The sequence below is a fragment of the Scatophagus argus genome, chromosome 22 (genome assembly GCF_020382885.2).
Source record: "Scatophagus argus isolate fScaArg1 chromosome 22, fScaArg1.pri, whole genome shotgun sequence".
NCBI classification, from domain to species: Eukaryota; Metazoa; Chordata; class Actinopteri; family Scatophagidae; genus Scatophagus; species Scatophagus argus.
Genome location: NC_058514.1, coordinates 7979653 through 7999722, shown reverse-complemented (window position 1 = coordinate 7999722; position 20070 = coordinate 7979653). Strand labels below are relative to the sequence as shown.

General features: G+C 41.0%; 1 protein-coding gene across 7 annotated transcripts in view; it reads right to left on the bottom strand.

The window, feature by feature from the left end:
- Positions 1-19175, bottom strand: part of LOC124053946 (ninjurin-2-like) — a 39894-nt gene extending 20719 nt beyond the window's left edge. For 2 of the 7 annotated variants that reach the window (XM_046379545.1, XM_046379546.1), the window contains exon 1: positions 18927-19175. In XM_046379545.1, coding sequence (XP_046235501.1) covers positions 18927-19022 — 96 coding nt within the window. In that variant the 5' untranslated portion in view covers positions 19023-19175. The remainder of the gene's footprint in view (positions 1-18926) is intronic. The other 5 variants (XM_046379549.1, XM_046379550.1, XM_046379548.1 and 2 more) reach the window with 4 other exon arrangements.
- Between the last annotated feature and the right edge of the window lie 895 nt (positions 19176-20070).

The window sequence follows — 20070 nt, the reverse complement described above, 5'->3', positions numbered from 1 at the left end:
GAAACAATGGACATATATGCTAGATGTAATGATGAAGACAAAAGCTGTGTCCATGTGCATGTCATGTTATGAGCAATGCAGGACAGCATTGCTGACTGTGTTGCTGCACTAATCAACTGATCAAGACCATTGACAAGTCCAAAGTTATCACACAAGTCCTTATGGTGAGTTTTAGCTTCTTTCAGCTCAGTGGTTTGGTTTTATACCTACAGTTTAACTGTTTTTGCCAAATCTCACCAGTATCCTCCAATTGCATCAGCCAAGTGTTTTCAACCAATAAAATCCTGCCCAGCACCGAGCTGCAGAGAAACAAAGTAAAAGCAACCAGCTGGTGGACACTGTGGAGTTGGCTGAGGTTAAAGCACAACTAAAAGGAAAAATTAATATTGGACTTACAACCATTGGATGGCCAGAAACACAACTGTGTGCGCTGGATGTGAAAATCTGCAACTGTATGATGACAAGTTCTCCACATCAACTTTATAAGGTCATAATATGTCAGTGTTGTTTCTTCTGAGTGACTTAAAATTAAAATGAAAACTTAAAATTTAACAATTAAAAAGCCTTTGAGACTCTAATCAAAAGCCAGAAACATCAGCAAGGATGCATGTGATCAGCCAAACATCAGCTCCTAGTATTAACTGTGTTTGTTGGTTTCGGCTGACACGGGTCTGCACGTGAAACGCTGCATTTCAGGTTATTTGTTTGTCTGCATGTGTGCGTGCTGATGATAGGTGGCAGGCAGTGGGCATGTCAGTGAATAGACTCATTATGCTCCGAAACAAACAAACAGTGAGCAAAACTCAACATGTGCACACAGCTGCACGCAAACTGAGTTAGAGTCAAGACACTTAGTGGGTGAACTTTGACATGGAGAGGAACAAGTAGCTGGCTGTTACACACACACACGCACACACACACCATTTCTGTCTCCCTCACACACATGCAGTGGGTTCACAGCTGACCCTTGATCTCTGCCCCATGGGCAAATATCGTCCTGTTGACTGGCTGGTAATTAGCAAAGCTGGCGTGTGTGTGTGTGTGTGTGTGTGTGTGTGTGTGTGTGTGTGCGTGTGTGCTTGTGTATTTCTGTATAATCTAAGGATGATGCTATCTTTGGTTGGTTTTGGTTGGAAATGTGTTCTCACTTCCTGGACCACTGAGCAAATGCACAAAAATCATTCAGATTCTCTCTAACAAACATGTTTCCCGCTGTGTGGTTTAAGTCACAGCTGAATGAACCCATATGCTACTTTAACACACGTCTTCATCCTTTTTGATCCTTTCTCCTCTGTTGTTTATTATCACGTAAACCATCGCTTTCTTCTCTGACTCCACTTAGAGCACTCTGCTTTGATAAATGGATAGAAAGGCTTCAAGAGGGTTGCAAAAAATATTCTAAACAGAAGAAAGTGATTGGTTGGGAACATAACAAACAGGAATTCATGTGTATTACCCAAAACCCAAATTTTAGTACTTTCCTTCAACCAAAGGAAATAGACCTAATCATAATTATGTTCCCTACTCTACTGCAAACTACAATTGTATCCCCACTATCTCTAAAGCTCACTGAAAAAAATATATCAAAACCACAGTGAACATAATACTACAAATACAAAGTGAAAATGAACATAATTACAATCAGATCAGAATAAAGAAGCAATTATCCCTATCTTTAAACATCTGTCTTCCTGCCTCTCTGTGACAATCAAAGTGTCATCCTCCTTTTATCCTTTGGGGGGCGAGCTGTTACACAGCAGGAACGGACGCCTCAGTAATTACTGGGCAGGATGTAGACAGAATCCATTCCTGTGTGTGTGTGTGTGTGTGTGTGTTTATGTATTACACCTTAGGAGTGAAGACATCCTTGAACAGTGCGGATGTTTTGTTTGGTCCTTGCGACTTCAAACATCTGCCTGAGAGTCTCCTTAGTGTTTTGGAGGATGAGGTTTAAGTTGTGAGGATCAGGGACAGGCATGTAGCTGTGATGGATTAGGGTCAGTTCAAATTCATCTTTTGTGTTTTGAAGCATGAATCAAATTTATGTCTGGATAATAGTAATAAAAAAAATACATTTTACACATTTATGCTTGAGTGATAGCAATCCACATGGGGCCAATCTGCAGCATAATGACTACTTTTTACATGTATTACTTCATTAAGTTTGTACTTTTACTGTAATCTGGCAGAAGTATTTCTCCTCACTTGTTGTGGGGCTTGATATCACTTTATGGCCTTTAAACCTTGAGTTTTCAAAATCTTTGTTTATTTATAAATATGTAAAATGATGTGTGCGTCAGAAATAGCAGCAGTGGGAAAACTGACAACCTATACAACCTCAGTGACCTTTGACCTTAGACCTTCATCCCCCCCAGTGGTAGGGGACACCAGCCCACACACAGACTCACAATTTCACCCACAAGCACAGAAAATAACTAAGATTTGACAGGACACATACAGATGCAGAGTAACCGCTGCTTTGGACCAAGACTGTGTGCACATATGTGTTTATGTGTTTATGTGAGTGTGTGTGTGTCTGCATTTTGACTGCCATCACCATCTGATCTGATATCAGTTGACTCTGCATTCCTGACCATAGCCACATGGTGGAACAGCGTTTCCCATATCAGTGAGTCCAGCTGGCCCCTCCAGCCCCTCCAGCCTCCAGAGTCGCACTTACAGCTGACAGATTTTACGAATGATGGCGTGGCAAACTGATGAACATGTGTTTTATCTTTGTGGTTGTGGCAGTAATATTTGTTTTCACCAGTCAGACGTTTACTCGCTTTAAACAAACCCACAACTACACCAAACTTACAGCAACTGGAAGAAAAAACTAAATGTGCTTGCTTTTGGCTTTCTTTACATATATGATACACCACATAGACAAAAGTATTGGGGCACTTTATTATTGAATTCACATGTGGTATGGGGTTATTTTTCTGGAGTTGGGCTCGGCTTCTTAATTCCAGTGAAGGGAAATCTTGATGCTGAGACTTCTTCCATTTTCTTCCACATTAAAAGAGTTTCTTTGGGTAGTTTTTCCTGACTTGACTGAGTCAAACTGATTTGACTTGACTTGATTTAGATAATCTGACAAAGATGTTGGTTTGCTTGCTGTCTGTCTGATTGATTGTGTTTTCTTTCTGTTGCACTTTGATGTTATAATAGCCAACAGAAGTCCTGGTGAAAGCTATGAAAACAATAACCGAGTTGTTCCTTTCACAGAGAAAGTTGATTAAAGTATATACTTGGGCTTCATATTAAGATCTAGCAATTTGTCCAACTGTGTTGAGGAAACAGCTGTCCATAACATGATGCTAACAGTGCCTACAGGTGGTGCAGGTCAGTAGCTGTGCGTGTATGTGTGCGTGTGTGTGTGCCCATAAACACCTGGTTCTCCTCTGACATCATCCACTCTAGTCTATTGCATAAGGCATTGACGTGTGTTGCGTACTGTTATAGCATAACTTGGAATGCTAAGAAATGTGTGCCAGATGTAGACAGAAATCCACTAGTGTGTGCGTGTCTGTCTGTCTGTCAGAAATGTGTGTACCAGGTGGGTATGGGTGTGTATCACATGCCAGTAATATGTGCACAAACGCTGTGCTCTTAAATACACCACACTGTTGTCATGGTGATAGTGCAAAAACAAACATAAACAGAAATGAGGATTTGATTGATTGAAATTAAAGAGCATTTTATTCTCACAACAAATAAAACAACATAAACATTATGATATATTTTAAATTAATTAGTAGTGTTTTTTCCCCGAGAAACACCCTGGGGATAAAACTGAACTTTACTGTGGGCCATCTGTAGCCTGGCTTCAGGTAGCCTTGCTTTAGAGGCTGCTTTCTTTGATGGTGTGTTGACAGGCAGGAATGACAAGTACGAGAAGACTAAAGTTACCTCGCTGCTTTATGACTAATTTAAATCTCCTGCATGTAAAGCTCAGTCACACTAAAGTCACGGAGACCTCCTGTGGGTCTAATTATAATGACAGAAGATTTACACGATGATCTTCAATGTATGACCTTGTGCTCTAAGCCTTTCTTCGTGTTTGGACATTGTGGCTGTGTGCCATGTAATATTTGTCCAAGAAAAACAAAACTGTGCAGTAATTCTGCAAAGAAAAAAACTGTTCTGCACATGAAGTCACTCAGAGTTAAAGGGTAATTATTGCATTTTTAAACCTGGTCTGAAATTTTACATATTTTGAGGACTATATGACTTAAAGGTACAGGTAGATAATTACAATGTGATAATAAAGTCACACAATAACACCAACAAGCTGACCAATCGAGGCAGCGATTGAGCGATATAACAACCTCTGACTATACTAAAAGGGTTTTACTCTTTAACAGAGAAGTCTGTCTCTCTCTCTGCCTCCTTCCATCATGTTGTCAGATACATGACCCACCAACTGTAGGCACACAAAGGCATCAAATCATACATCCTGCAATCAGTGGAGGAAATAGGCATATACTCGACACAATGGCATGTGAAGAGAGCTCGGTCACCTCTGGGATGATTTATAGAGTTGTAAAAACATACTAGTCATTGTTAAATGTTTGCTTGAGGTTTTTATGACAGGGAGGGTATGTTTGGTAAGTGGATGGACTGATGTCAAAGAGTCTTTGTGAGGATCAAGACAGCAGCAATAGCTGGAATTCCTTGTGTTTTTCTGTGGCATTTAACCTGTCAATAAAAGGTGCATGTAGGTATGCATCACAAACACTGGAAATAACCTGCTACTGAAAAACATCACGTCAGTCATTTTGCAAAGTTAATCAGACCTAATGATATTCATATTATTGTTGTGAAGCTCTTACATTGCTTTTTTTGCTTTCTACCATCTTTCGGGAGATCAGAGGTCAACAACAAGCTCAGGCAGGTGTTTGCTCCTGTGGAAGCTGCTTGCAGACCTTCCCTTTGAAGGAAGTTGCAGTTCTCCATGAAACAACGTTTGCACTGTGGGATAACTGAACGGTTCACAGAAAAGCAAAATGCTCTGAATAGTCTCAGTTCACAGCCTTCAGTTCTTGTGAGCTGAAGTTCTCCGGTGACCTTCACGGCAATGCTGCAGCCCTGCATTCTGCCATGACGAACCTGCAGCTGCACCTCAGCAAGATTAAAAGTGCAGCAGAATCTTCTCCAGTGAGATGTTAATATTGTAACTTAACCTTGCACACCATGCCTCACTATTATGTCATGATCATCTTGTAATATATTACTTGCCAGTTTTATGCTCTTATTTTATAATAAACATGCATGGCTCCATGGAGACCAGTGTGACTGTTATAATGACTGATAGGCGTACTGACACACCACTCATATTATTGTCACATAAGCACGTTTTCTATATTTATAAATGAAATATGTAAACAGCTGGTTTTTATTGCCTTAACATGCCTCTTACTCATTACACACATATGGAGGCGTTTGGAAAGGCTCACTGTGTCACTTGCTTATAGGAGAAAAAAGAAGAAGAGGAGTTAGACAGAGCAGAGGCTGACAAAAAGGAGGAGAAGGGAAAGTGAAGGAAGAGGAAAGAGTGTGACAGTAGGTGGAGGATAAACACTGAAACCAACACTAACACTTACTATTAACTTCAACTTCCTCTTAATCCCGTGATTCTCACCTTATCGCCTTGATTTAACAGAGAAAGGGATGTCCTCTTCCAGAGAACATCCCTTTCTAAGCAAACACATTTTGTGTTATGAACCTTCAAGTGGTAGGAGGAGCGCCATCCAACTGCCCTATTGACCCCCCACTGTTAACTGAGAACTGAAATTTCAGGAGCAAAACAGAGACTATTTTTAACTTTGCATAGTTGACACATTTATGACACCAAAGTGAGTTCAAGGAGTTGCCCTCTTTGAGTAATAATTGGTTTGTGTTTGAGTGGTGCCTCTGAGCTCAGTCTCCTGGGAGTCACTGAGCTGCTCCTTCATGTAAAGTCATGTAAAGCCAGCAATGCTGCAATAGCAATAGCTCCAAGCTACACATGAAGCAATGCAGTCCAGCTTCCAGCTTTTTAAGCAAAGCAGCTTAACTGTCAATATGTAATGACAGATATGTTGACTCTTTCATTTCATTTTCCCATACAGTCTGCAACACTCAAAGAAAACATTTCGTTGAAGAATCATCAAAGTTGCAGCAACTGTTGATGCAGGACGTATTCGTATAATCTTTCTCTTGTCTATTTTCATCTCAAGATGAAAAAAACATGAATGTGGCGTTCGTGTGAAAGCACCAGCAAACAGCTGGAAAGTGAAGTTCCCATGACTCACATGCATGGAGAAGAAATCTCAGGTTTATCCTCCTGACACTCACAAGAAAGCAACACGTTTCATCCAAAATCCTCCATGTCTTTGCGTATGCCTGTGCATACGTGTGTGTGCGTGTGTGTGTGCGTGCATGCATTGGCGAGCGATAGTTAGGCCTGTGACAACATAAATGAACTTAAATATAGCTGAGTTGTGCAAGATCAGCAACTTCATCACACAGTGTGTGTTTACTGTGTTTGCTGTTTGGTGCCTTGATGATTCATTGACCCAAAAAGTCAGTTTGCCACAATACGATCTTCACTTACAGTCACGTTGGAGTGCCTGTATCCAAAACAAACAGGAGAAGAAGAGTGTGGGAGGGGCACAGCACTGCAGGATGTGAGTGAGTGTATCCTGTACACTAAATACTGTGCATGTGTCTGTGTTTCCCAATGTGAACAGGTGTAACGAAAAGGACTGCGAAGCTTCTGTGATGGAAGAGTGACACATGTATTGCCACTCTCTCTTTTCAGCGTATTTTTTTCAGTTTTTTTTTTTTTTTTTTTCACAGATGAACCAAAGCTCTCATGAACCAAAGCCTACAGGCTTTCAGGCCTCGGCCATGTGTGACATCGCAGGACATTCCTCGCAGTCGCTTCCTGGCTTTCATGGCTCAGGCCTTCATCACCATCCACAACACGCACTTCCTTCCTCTGTGTTTGGGTGTATTCGGGCATTCCCATTTCCTGACTTCCACGAATGCGTCCCCCAAACGTGGGACGTTTAAAGGGACAGACAGACAGATAGAGACACTGCCTGGGATTGAAAAGAGGGAAAGAAAAGTGCACTAAAAACACTTAAAATAGAAAGGGAAGAAAATCAACTCTAGAGAAGCAGAGGAACTCTTTAAGAGGTTACAAAACATCAGCTGTGAGGGGGGATTTTGGGGATTTTCTGGTTCAAGTTTGTCAATTTTAAATTTAGTAATGGGAGTACCACACAACCCTAACTTTAAGGAGATGCACTAATAAGTCAACTTTTTGTATTTTTACCGATAATAGGTAATAGGTTCCTGTGTGTTGTGTTTGTTGATAAAAAGTGTACCTGTGCAACTGGCTGCTCGCCAATGTGGTGTGTGTGTGTGTGTGAGGAAAAGAAAACAAGTGGTAATTTCCTCAATCATGTGGACCAGTCAGGACATGTAGGAAATTCATGTTGTGTGTCATTTTATCAGTGAGTGAACAGACAAGAGTACATCATGTATGACAAGATGTATGCACTATGTCAAATGCACACACAGGAACACACTCTGAGGAGGTTAAGTGTGGTACTATGAGTGTCATGAACACTAAGATGTCTTATGCTCATTTTTTACCTCATATTACTGTCACAAAATACAACACTGATGCCTGAGTAGTGCAGCTCAGCAGCTTTTGCACACATACAGGTTAAGTTAATTTACTATAGTGATAAAAGCCATGATGATCTTCTTTGCTGTACAAAACTACTGCCACTGTGGTGATAACCAAAAGTACAATTTATAGCTCCTGTATGCTGTAATCACAGTGAAGAACTTCCTCTGTCTTTCTCACATGCATCCCCAAAGAAACAGGAGAAAACAGGAAACATCACAGTCCAGCTCCCTGGTTACAACACGAGTTTGTGTTGCTGTGGCAATGTGGTAACGATCATCAGGGCTCCGAGACCTCTCTGATCAAAGCTGTTTCAACAGCCGCTTGTGTAATTTCATTTAACCACAAGACTGTGATGTGCCACCACCATGAAGGTGTTTAATCGTCATGATGGAAACTTTCCACTGAGACAAGCCTCTGAATGTTCAGTGCCACGTCTGATTTCTGCCTTCGCAAAGTGGATGCACATCACTCGCTATCAGTTTAAATGAATGAGCTTAAATCTGTTGACGTTCAATTCCAAGTTCCTTTAACTCTCAGGCAGTTAGCACCTTACATGCAGACAACTGGAGATGAAATCCAGTGGAAACCACAAGTCAAAGCACTCGATCTTCGCTTAATGAGTCACATCAGTATCTCGTGTTGATGTTTGGCAAGCATGTTTATCGCGTTCTCCATCTTAGGTTGATGCAAAGTACAGCTGAAGTTGGTGGGACTCTTGTCGGTTTAATTAGTTTGCAGTCATTAGTATTGGGCTAAACCATAACTTTACCTGACAAATCAGGGGATCAGACAGTTCATCCTCTGGTGACCATGAATGTCTGTAGTAAATTTCACAGCAATAATTTAGTCTAATATTACAAAATATAATATGTGTTTTACTTTACTTGAGTATTTCTGCACTGTGGTACAAGGTCTAAGAACCTCTTCCACCACTGATGAAAAAATAGATGAAAATTGAAAATTGAATTTTCTATTGTATGATTGATTTAAATGGTGAGTCAGTGACTTTGCGAGAATCACCGTTTGTCTAAGCGAAGTTATTGCTGTTTATTTTCACTCAGGAGGTCAAAAGGTGGAGAGATACTTCTGAACAAGCAACACACACTTTCTCCTACACACACACTCACACACACACCCACACACTCTCTCACACCCATAAAAGACATAAACATAAAGACAATGGATCAATAAAGGTGACTAACACTCAGATGGAGCATTGGTCCTCAGAGGCTCCTAAACATGATGTTTATGTTTGCAGGACAAATGCTGGGACAGATTTTATGTGTCCGGTCATGGTGAACTTTAGTACAACATGTGAAATTAGAACTTGTGAAAGCAGCATGCAGCCAAAGCAGCTGCCTGCACTGCAGTTGGTGTGCGTGAATACTAACTAGCAACTTCATAAAAAACATTTATTTTAATGTCATCTAATTTTCTTTCCAAAGATACTGCATCAAATGCTGATTATTTTTTCCTATCTCATCGCCTTTAAAAACAAAAACCTGTCTGGCACTTTGGTGAGCTAAGTAGTAATACATTTTCCCAAGTAACGGCAGAATTTCTGCACAATTTGCCTGTAACTTCTCTATGATTTTCACACTAGCTGAAAACAGACCGTCTGTTCCCTTAAGACTTGGACGATGCCTTCATGGTTTCACTCAGAGGACAATTAATAACAGAGTGCCTTTGTTTCGCTTTAAGCGTGATCTCATTGCATTGAAATAAACAATAGTCACATGAGCAACTGCAGGCACCCGGGGACATCAGCGTCGGAGCCTGGATGAGGTAAGACAGAACCTCACCCACCTCCCACACTCGCTCCTGACCTCCATCGCTTCTGACCTGAAGCACATTTAAAATCACAAATGACCTCACACAACTACAGCATTTCAGTGCGCTTACTGGTTGGAGAGATGCTGTTATGTCCTTGACCTCACGACATTTCTGTAAATTCAAACATCCAAAGATCTTAATTTTTTTTAAAGGCACATACAAGTTTCAAAAGGTGACCATATTTGTGAATCTTTTTATTTATGTAATGATACGAAATAATGTGAAAAAAAACTGTCATGCATACAGTTGATTTATTTCATATTTATTTAATACAATGTTTTGCCTAAATAATACTCATCACATACCAAAGATACCTTTTGGAGTACAGTAAATACCTTGATGGCTTTTGGTGATTTTTTAAGATGCTTCTTTCACATATAAACCAGTTGTATATTTCCCAGTTACTTTGGTTTACTGAAGTCAATGAATGACCTAAGCAGACTGATGACAACCGCACACAAAGGCTTTTACCTCACCGAGACTCTTGTGTTGACCCCTGCACACTCAACACCCGGGCTGCCTTACAAGTCACATATTTACATGTTCACATGTTTACAAACACATGCTGTACGCCTTGACATTTTACACGCACACACACCCACTAATAACCCACATACAGGGGTGACCAGAAACACAAACATCCAGGATCCTTCCCACACCCACACTTTGCCTTATCCAATGACCCAACACTCGTGCTGGAGGGAAGGAAAACATAGATAGAAGGAGGTCTGTCGACCCATCAATAGGCATAAACACACACATACTCCACACACACACACACACACTCATACTCCACACACACACACCACATTGGCGAGCAGCCAGTTGCACAGGTACACTTTTTATCAACAAACACAAGAGGTCAGATTCTGTGTGTATGCGTGTCAGTTTGTAGTCAAATTAACCTTTTAATTCATTTCTACATGCCAAGTCACCTCTCTCTTCTCCTTCTCTTTTTATTTATTTCTTCTCTTAAAGGAATAGTTCAACATTTTGGCAAACACGCTTATATGCTCTCTCTTTAGGAATTAAATGAGATGCTTGACATCACTTTCAACTCCTACTTACACAGACTTTCTGCAGACTTTCCCATCCAGCCAAAGTTTCTAAAACACTGTATATCAGTGTATTTCTGACATTGTACATGTCCATGTCTATTTTTTATGTGTATGCCTTTGTGCAGATGTGTGGCCACATGTGTGTGGCTGTGTCTCGATGTGTGTTTGGCCTTGATCCAAGCACAGCACTGGATCAACACAAGCCCTCTATTTAATACAGATTTAAATGAGGTGTATGGCACCTCAGACCACTGCAGTTAGCTGCTTTATATGTGCAGTTGATAAGCAACACTGAAAATAAATACATTTTTATGAATCCTGAAAAAAAACATTAAATGGTTGCATGTGTTTTTATGAGGAGGGCGTGTATACAAATGCTAACAAATGGAAAGTCTGTGAAAAGATGAACTTGGATTTATAATTCTGGTGTGGCTTTGTGATTTGTGTGTGTGTGTGTGTGTGTGAGTTATGGTGTTGTGAGTTATAGCTTCCCAGCAGGGGAGCCTCAGCCCCAGAGAGGGGGTTTCCTGTTCTTTCTTGGCAAATATGCTTGGAACAAGTGGATGAGGAACAAAAGTGTGACACGACACTCTTGGCCTAAAGCTGCAGCTTAGTGATTTATTTAATGCGTAACATTCAGCACAAGGTTTTAGATATGATCATTATTTTGTTTGACAAATAATGTCTTTATGAAATTTATTTTGCCCAGTCCAGAACGAGTCTTTTACTGACTGAAAAATCATTTTTAAGCAGATGAGGCAGTGTGACAATGTAATTGCTTCAGTATCATGGGATCTATAGTTTCCGCTGGTGCCACTGATCTCGGCTCTTTTCGCACACACCCACTCTTTAAATCTTCCAAAAATCCTCACATTTCTGCACACACGCTCACAAACTGCGGTGAATTGAGAACTTTTCCCGTAAAGCTGTTTTGGATTCAAACCGAGTCAGTTGTCATTTCCCCCCCAAAATGAAAAGAAAACACACGCTCACCCCCCTCTAGACGGGGGGACAAAGAGGAAGGATAAAAACGGAAAGAGGAATGGGGTAAGAAAGAAAAAGAGAGGAGGATGAAGAGGAATATGTGAGGACGAGAGTGAGACGTAGATGAAAAATGAAATGACAAAGCAGGGAGTGAGGACGGAGAGAAAGAAAGAAAGAAAGAAAGACAGAAAGGACCATATGCACATTTTACAAACTTTAATTTCAAAAGTAGAATGTAAAATCTTATCTCAAATCTGAAAGTAGATTGTAACTGCAGAGCATTTTAAAAACACAGATGGCTGGTTGTCAGTTCTCAGAAACACGGCTGTAATGCTTCTTCTTGGGCCAGGTTTTAATATTTATCTGCATGAATGCAGATGTTGCCTCACACAGGTGCTGTTCACACTTGGCACAACAGGAAAAAATGTCAAGGATTAGATTCCTGGACCAGCAGGATAAATCTGAGCTGGGAAATCGACCACTGAGATTAGCAAGGGCCCTTCCAGGTGTGAAAGCGTGTTCAGTGTGTGTGTGAGTGAACAGCTCTGAACTCTGGTGTGAATTTAACTTTGTAAAATGCTTTGTGGACGCCTTGACATTTGACTGCACCCCCACCTGTGTATAACAACTCTGACAACATATTGAGGTCTGTGCACAGGCCAGATGAACACACTTATTCTAAAGCTATAAGACTGGATGATAGATCAGATGAGTTCAGTTAATTTGAATTTTTGTTGTGGCAGTTACCTAAAAATGTTTAAGTCTTTAAAACAAGTTATTACAACTAATGACTTTTGCTTGATAAGTGATGTAGACTAATGCTGGCTGCATTTTGTTGAGTCAAGACGATCCCATAAACTGTGACATGAGCAGTTGCTGTATGGATGAGTTGGATGAACTGTACTGGATGAAATGTATTTTTGTGAAAAAGCATAATGATAACAACCTTTGATGTCAGGTCTTGAAGCGCATTTCTTACTGCAGTTTTGACAAATATTTTCAACTCAAGGTCCACTTAACCGGCTTTTTCTTGAGCTTTCAACCGTATCACACGGTTGAAAAGCTCAGAACAAGATAGTGAGTGTACTTTGTGTTTTGTTTGTTATGATATGTTATGTTATGATAGTTTGTACAAACTAATCTCTCAGGCTTGCTTTTAAGCCAGTAGAAACAAGAAGTCCCTCAAGTGCTATGACATCAAAATACCTGCAAAGCTTTTCTTGTCAACAGATTGATCGCCATGACAACAGAGGAAACTGCACCTGCTCATTAAGACAGGTGAAATTAAATCTGATATCCAGACAGCTGGGACAGACTTGAGACACATTCTGATGCCAGGAGCGAATTGCAAATGTGGTTATCAAGATATCAGATACAAAGAACGATTTGAAACACACGTACTATCGTTTGTACACACAAAGCAACTTCTATATTGCATAACAAATATTTCCTATTACACAACAGTCATTTAAAGCAGAAGATCGGTTGGGTCTTGGATCAGGGTTCCTGGAATCTCACACACACACACACACACACACACACACACACACACTCTCGTACTTCACACCCACACTCAGAATTTGCCATTTGCCATGCAGAGGCCAAGAAGGGGTTACATACACACACATACACACACACACACACACACGTAATGTCAAAGAGAGGCAGCAATGTATTCTGGGAGGTGAGAGAAGTGGGAAGGAGGTGAGGAGGATGAGAGGGACGGTGGTCACGGAGGGACATTCAGCACCAGACCTTAAGGCAGATGGATAAAAGGGAAGCTGTTCCACTAAAAAGTAAACAAGGAAGAACAACACCCTTTAATTCAGTTAAATACAGTTGCTGTCCTTATTATGAAGCATGAGACTTTGATCTCTATCTTTAACCTATTCGCATGATTATTGTTATTGTTCATATGAGTGACGTGTCAGACCCACCTTGAAGTTACCCTGCCCTTCTGGCATCTGCCAAAGTCACTTGGTGGCCAGTTCGGGCTTGTTCACATGTAAGAAATGAAGTCTCCAAAACACACCTGCCATGTTTTCAATCCATGCTTCACGTCCCTCCACAAAGACATGAACATGTTTCTTTACAGCACCGCTGGGTGCATTACGGAGCTGCCAAAGTCAAGTGTCACTCAGACTCCTCTGAAAGGGTTAACAATACTTTATAAGTACTTCTCACAGATGCAAAAGAGGAGACTGTTAAAAATCTGCATTCACAAAAAGAGAAGAGAGAAGATAAGTCCAGGTCAAAACATTCCACTGACTTTTCATGCATCCGCAATAACAATTTTACTTTGCATTCAGTTTGAATGTTTTAACATTTGGAATTCAGCTGTAACACAGATTTGCTCAACATAAAACCTGGATGTGGGTGGAGCTGATTCTGGGTGAAGGGTCATATTGTTGAGCTCCCTCATCAATGACTCAACAATAACAGTTTTTACTCCAGCATCCAAGCCAGATTTAAAGGCTGCACACAGAAAATACAGAGAAAAGTTGCATCAAGTCATCTGCACATGTATCTGCCAAAGAATAAGTCTGGTGTCTGGTAACTTGGAGCTCCGTTCTTGTCCAAAAACAAAAAACCAGCAAGCCACATCTTTTCACCAGATGACATGTCCCTTCATTTCCATGAACATGGACGCTGGAAGACTATTTTGAGATGATCCTACAACTGTGCTGCTGAGGTAAATATGGACTATTGCACAACAACTCTGCAGATGAAAATAGTCCCCATTAAATATACCCTTTACTCCCATTTGAGCAATGTTTGCTTAAAATAACAAATTTTAGCAAACTGTCTGGCCTGTTCACATCTGCAGGAGGAATAGATAGCTGGGGAAGTCAGAAGACATTGAGAGATGGACCAAAACATTGTACATTTTGGTCTTTTACTGTTGTGGAAGAAGTACTCAAAGTAGTAAAACCACAGTGTACAAAAACAAACAAGTCCTGGATTTAAAATGCTACAGAAAGCTGGATTTCTTTATATTTGGGAAACCACCAAGAGTAAGGCTTCATTCAGACCAAATCAGCTGTTGCACCGGGTTGTGTGTCTTTGTCTGAGGACACATCTAGGAGATCACTGTTGATCATTGTCTCTGAACTTTGCCTGCAGTGCCTGGTTGACAGTATCCTCAACAAGTTTGCAGGGTATTTCACCTCCCTTCCTCGACATCGAACGTGTCAACAAGAGCATGTAATAAAACATGAGAAGCTTCCAGTAGAAGAAGTATAGTAGGCTATATTTCTAGTGTCATTTGATAAATTTAATAAGGCTTGAACAACAATGCAGTCAACCTGCTGGTTTAGTTGATTCAGTTTCAGCCTTTTCTGCGGCAGCCTAAACACACTACCCTCACTCAAAAATGAATGGGAGGACTGAAGTTTTTGCACCTGATTTCGCCTAGCCTGTCAAACATATAACTCTCAGATGAGCTCATGTTTCATTTACTCTTGTAGATACGTCTGATCATGCACACTCCCATTCAGACAGACCTCCCTCTCTCCTGGATTGTGATGGGCCAATCGCCACCATTTCTCAGATATGGGCCAGGTTTGATCATAATCTATAATAAACTATCATAATATAATCAAGTACATCATTTGTCTCCTGAGTGCTGCAGCATAGGAGCAGAATTAGCCTGTGGCCACCACTAGTTGGCAGTCAAGCATGATTATTTGCCCGGATGCGGGTAACCTTTAAAAAGCTGAACATGTGTATGTGTGTAGGCCTTTTTTCCCATTGAGTCAACACTGGTCACCTTTGTGGCAATACAACGGTGCTGGAGAACAATATAGGCTGAAGTGCTTCATATTACATGCAAAGCAAAATAAATAATGACCGGGTGATGGTTTTTATACTTCCCTTTCCAGGATATTTTACTTTACTCATTGTTAGAAGAACCATCAACATTGTTGTATATGACATAATAAGACAGATAAGAAGTCCTTGTCTTTTAAAGCACAACTGGACCACTAGCGTATTTGAAGCATGAATGCCATGCTTAGAAAGGCTGTGTGATTCCTATGAGCTCTGTGTCAGGCCTCCACGCCCTGCTGCTGCTCTATACATAGACATTGACTTAGGGGTGTAAAGTCTTCACACCATAGAAATAGATTCACCATAGCAGTTTCACACAGACTGCTTGAAAACCTCACAAATCTAATTTCAGCAAATGACACGCTTTCATTTGGACTTGATTTGAAGCTCTGCTGAGTGCGTTACGTCTGCATGTTGAGAAGATGTCAGCATCAAGCATAGCCAGTATAAATCCAGGAGCATTAAACTATATTTAAAGTCCACAGCAGATTGAAGAAAAGCCAGCTCATCTTCCAAAATTACGTGAAAGGATAATTTTTGCAGATAATTTATGTCAAGTTTGTTTTATCACTTTTAGACAAAACATGTGATTTACAAAGCATTTAAAGATAATCATGATGCATCATGAATACTAAGTCTTGACTCAGTATTAACCACATGATATCAAGGTTTTAACTGGTTTGTTGGATGATACCAAAGCCATACTATTGTTCATCATGAGTTCTCAATTACAAATGTCTTTATAAAGCTTAATAAATCATTCAGTCTAAAAATCAAGGGGAAAAGTGCATGGCTGCTGTTGAAAATTTATTCTATTATCTATCTTGGAAACAGCAGTGGGTGAAAACAATACCAGTGCAAGTTGTGGAATTTTTCACTTGATTTTTCTCAGCAGGTAAAAACTCCACTCTAGAGTAAAAGTCGAGTTTTAAAACTTCATTCTTGACCTTGGAAACAGCAAGACAGATGGGCAACTCCTGAAGATACACAACTGAAAGTTCCAGAGCAGGTACTGAGTGGGCCTTGTGGGTTTTTTGCCAGCCAACACGGATGCCATTGCCAACAACAGGAAGAAACTGCATGCCAGCAAGCTTAAAGACCGGCTGCAGTATTTGCCAGTGTGTCGTATCATACCAAGTGTATGAATGAGCAACAGTGGCTATAAATTCCAAGAAAAACTCTTCTAATTATATAGCTGGTTTTCTGAAGGAGGATATCCATTTCATAATTCTGTTCACTCTGCCACTGTCTCTATGCGCCAGGATGCCTGCTGCAGTTTAACCCGTGAGTACTGCAGCTACCAGCCTTGTATGTTAAAACAACATGGCACAGACATGACAGGTATACCATAGTGATGATAGCATCAGTCACAAACCGCTAAAGTGAGCTGGCATTGACACACAGGATGTGTGTGATGCTGAGAGTGAAGTTCATAAACACACATGATTGCTTAAACACCCCCCACACGTGCAGATGCATACACATTTCCTGTTTTCTGTGGAATCACACATTTCTCTCTGCACATCTGTCAATGTGGGATTAAGACGCCACGGCTGAAATGAATAGTTGTGGCAAGGACTTGGCATCCCTCAATGTAAACATTTACATTCTGAGCCACACGATATCAGTATACAGCTGTAGTTAGTGGCTGATGGTGGCCAAATGGTGCTATACTATCTGTGATTAAAGGAGCGGGGCCTCTTGCTCTGCCAGCAGTCATGGTGGTCCTTATCGTCATTTGCAGTCCTCGTTAATAGCTTTAATTCCTGTTAATTCCTGCTAAAATACACACCAGGCCTCTGCTGCAGCTTCTGTAACACCTCTCTGTGGTTACAGTAATCACTGAGTACTTTAACAACTTTAAAGGCTGTCAACAGATCAATTTTTGTGACAAATTTTCCCCAACATTACAGAGGTACTGTTTAGTGCACAATATTTATGTAATATGATATCTATGTATACATAAATTCTAATTTTGTTTAATGTCTATCCATCTAATATACAAGTATGACTCATTAAAGTAATGAATAAATATCTCTCTCTCTGTGTAAACTACATTCAGTTAAACGAATGAACAGAACCAGCATTCATGACTGGCAAATTTAGAGGTGGTTACTAAGCAGGTAAACAGCCTTATTTTTGCTGCCACATAAATTCATAAGGTAAAACTGCTGCAGCTGTCATCCTGCTGACAGGAAGTGAACTTAAAAATGTTGTACAAGATTCCCACTGAGAAGCACTGCTATTGATCGTGAGTTGCTTTTATTTTTGTCTCAGTGAAGTTTATGCCAGTCTCTGTAAGTTTTTTTGTGATCTTTTCTTTTCGTAGTCGATTTACAGCCACATTTAAGGTCATTTGGCATTTCTTAGATGAACACAGACAAAAAGTAGGTTGACATAGCAGACAAATACACAATAGATTCAAAAGATTCAAAACTAGATTTGTTAGTTTCTGAAAAAAACATGACCTAATTTTGCTAACTATGTGTGTTTCTTGACCAACAGCAGCTGAACAAAGGGAATGACGTAGTATGAACGTTCCTGAAGTGAATGGAGTTTTAACATTTATGTACACTTGCCTACTCAGTTACTGTGAACCTTTTCTCCCACATCTGGCACTGTCTCACTCACTCACACACACACACACACACACACACACACACGCTTGCCTTAAGTAACAGCACTTTGTTCACTGGAGACTGTGTAGCTAAATATACCGGTAACTGATAGCCCTGCTGGTTGAGGGGCAGGACCGTTGGCCCTGACACAGATACAGACGAAGAATCGCAACGGACCTTTGTGTGTGTGTGTGTGTGTGTGTGTGTGTGTGCCTGAGGATTATTCAGAGAAAGAGGTGCAATACTGGTTTGAACAACACTAAACAAAACTCAACTCAAAAACCTGAAAACTTTGACTCTTAAACGATTCCTTAGAATAAATACACAAGAGAAAGGAGAAATGCTGTTTATGGAAGCATTTTCTCAAAAACAATACACCAAGTCCCCGACCCTACCTTCAGCCTTTATTCTTGGCATTAGTGAGGACCTGCTCTGTTGACCCGCTGCTGCATTACAGGACTTTATTATCCTTTGCACCCTGGCCCTAATTGATATTTGATGGATGTTGCGATCGTAACTTGGTCTCGGACACTCAGCCCGAACCCGGAGAGCCACACAGCAACCCTCTGATCCTCAGCTCTCACATAGACAGGACATACCACAGCTCTGCGGCAAAGCTAAGACAGGAGCAGCGATTCAGAGTCACAGATAGACCAGGACTAAGAGGAAAGGGACATGAAAGAGTAAGGGAAGGAGGGGAGGGGGCGAAAGGAGGGGAGCAGATAGGCAGAGGGAGGTGGTGGTAGTAGGAATGGCCAGTGAATAGCAGACAGGAAGATGCATTTATACTTTCAGGTCACCATTCACATTTTTCTTTCCTTTTGTTTCTTTTTTTGTTGTCTTTCTTTCTCTTTCTGTCCTCTCTGTCTCTCTCCCTCCGTTCCTCACAGTTTTCTCTGTCTTTTCGGGTTCACTGACCTGGAGGGGGCCGCCGGCCGGCATGGTGGATCTCAGCGATGTCAGGTCGATGTCTCGGCCCTGCTCGCCTCTCTCAGTCTTCCCAAGTCCCTGCATAATCAGATCCGTAAGGAACAAGCAACGGGGCTGGCGCACACACACTCACACACCCGAGTGTTGCCCCCGCAGCAGTGAAAATGCTAATGCAAGGATGGCAGCGGTTGTTATGAAAGAAAATGACCCTGGATGCCAGGCACCAAGCACCAGGCAAGGCCAGGGAGGACAGCAAAGGGACAAACAAACGGCTTATTCACCCCATCCAAGTTTCCCATGCACCCTCCCTCCCCCTCTATCTCTCTCTCTCTCTCGCTTTGCACCCTTTCAGCTCTTTCTCTCTGTCTCTTTCTCTCTCAAATCAAGGTTGTCAGAATGCCGTAATACCAAATGAACCATCATACTGTGAACCAGGCAAATATCCTCCGTGTTCTACCATAAAAGTCAGCCTTGTTCCTGTCTTTGACTACTTGACCAACTGCAAATCAGTACACACCAAGTCACATCTATTTGTGCTTGTTTGCTAAACAAAAACATTCTCCTGTATTTCTGTTAAGTTAACTGAGGTCAGATGTCTTCCCATAAAAGCACTGAGGCTCCACTGTTAAGAGTTTACAGCTCTCTAAACTGGGGAGGACCCCAGACTCAGTAACACAGACCCAAACATACCACATACAAACTGGAAAATTAAAACAATTCTAAAAAAGGCTCATAGTGGACACAAATGACCCCCTTTAATACGTGAATTTTTGGTTTCTCTCTGGCATCCTCCTAACACAGCATCAACACTGGACAGCAAACTCACAGAAAACATGAAGGTTCAAAGCACATCTTTTCTTTTCTCTCCCTCTTTCTCTCTCTCTCTCTCATTCTGTTGTGCTAAAACACACACACACACACACACACACACACACACACACACACACACACACACACACACACACACACACCTAAAGGGAACACCAGTTGTCAACAGTGATTAAACACTCTGCTGCAAGCTCATAATCCTCCAAAAACACGATCAACTCAACGGCAGGAATTTCATTAGTTAAAGTGTACCTGAACAGAACATCACATTTACACACACACACACACACACAACACACACACA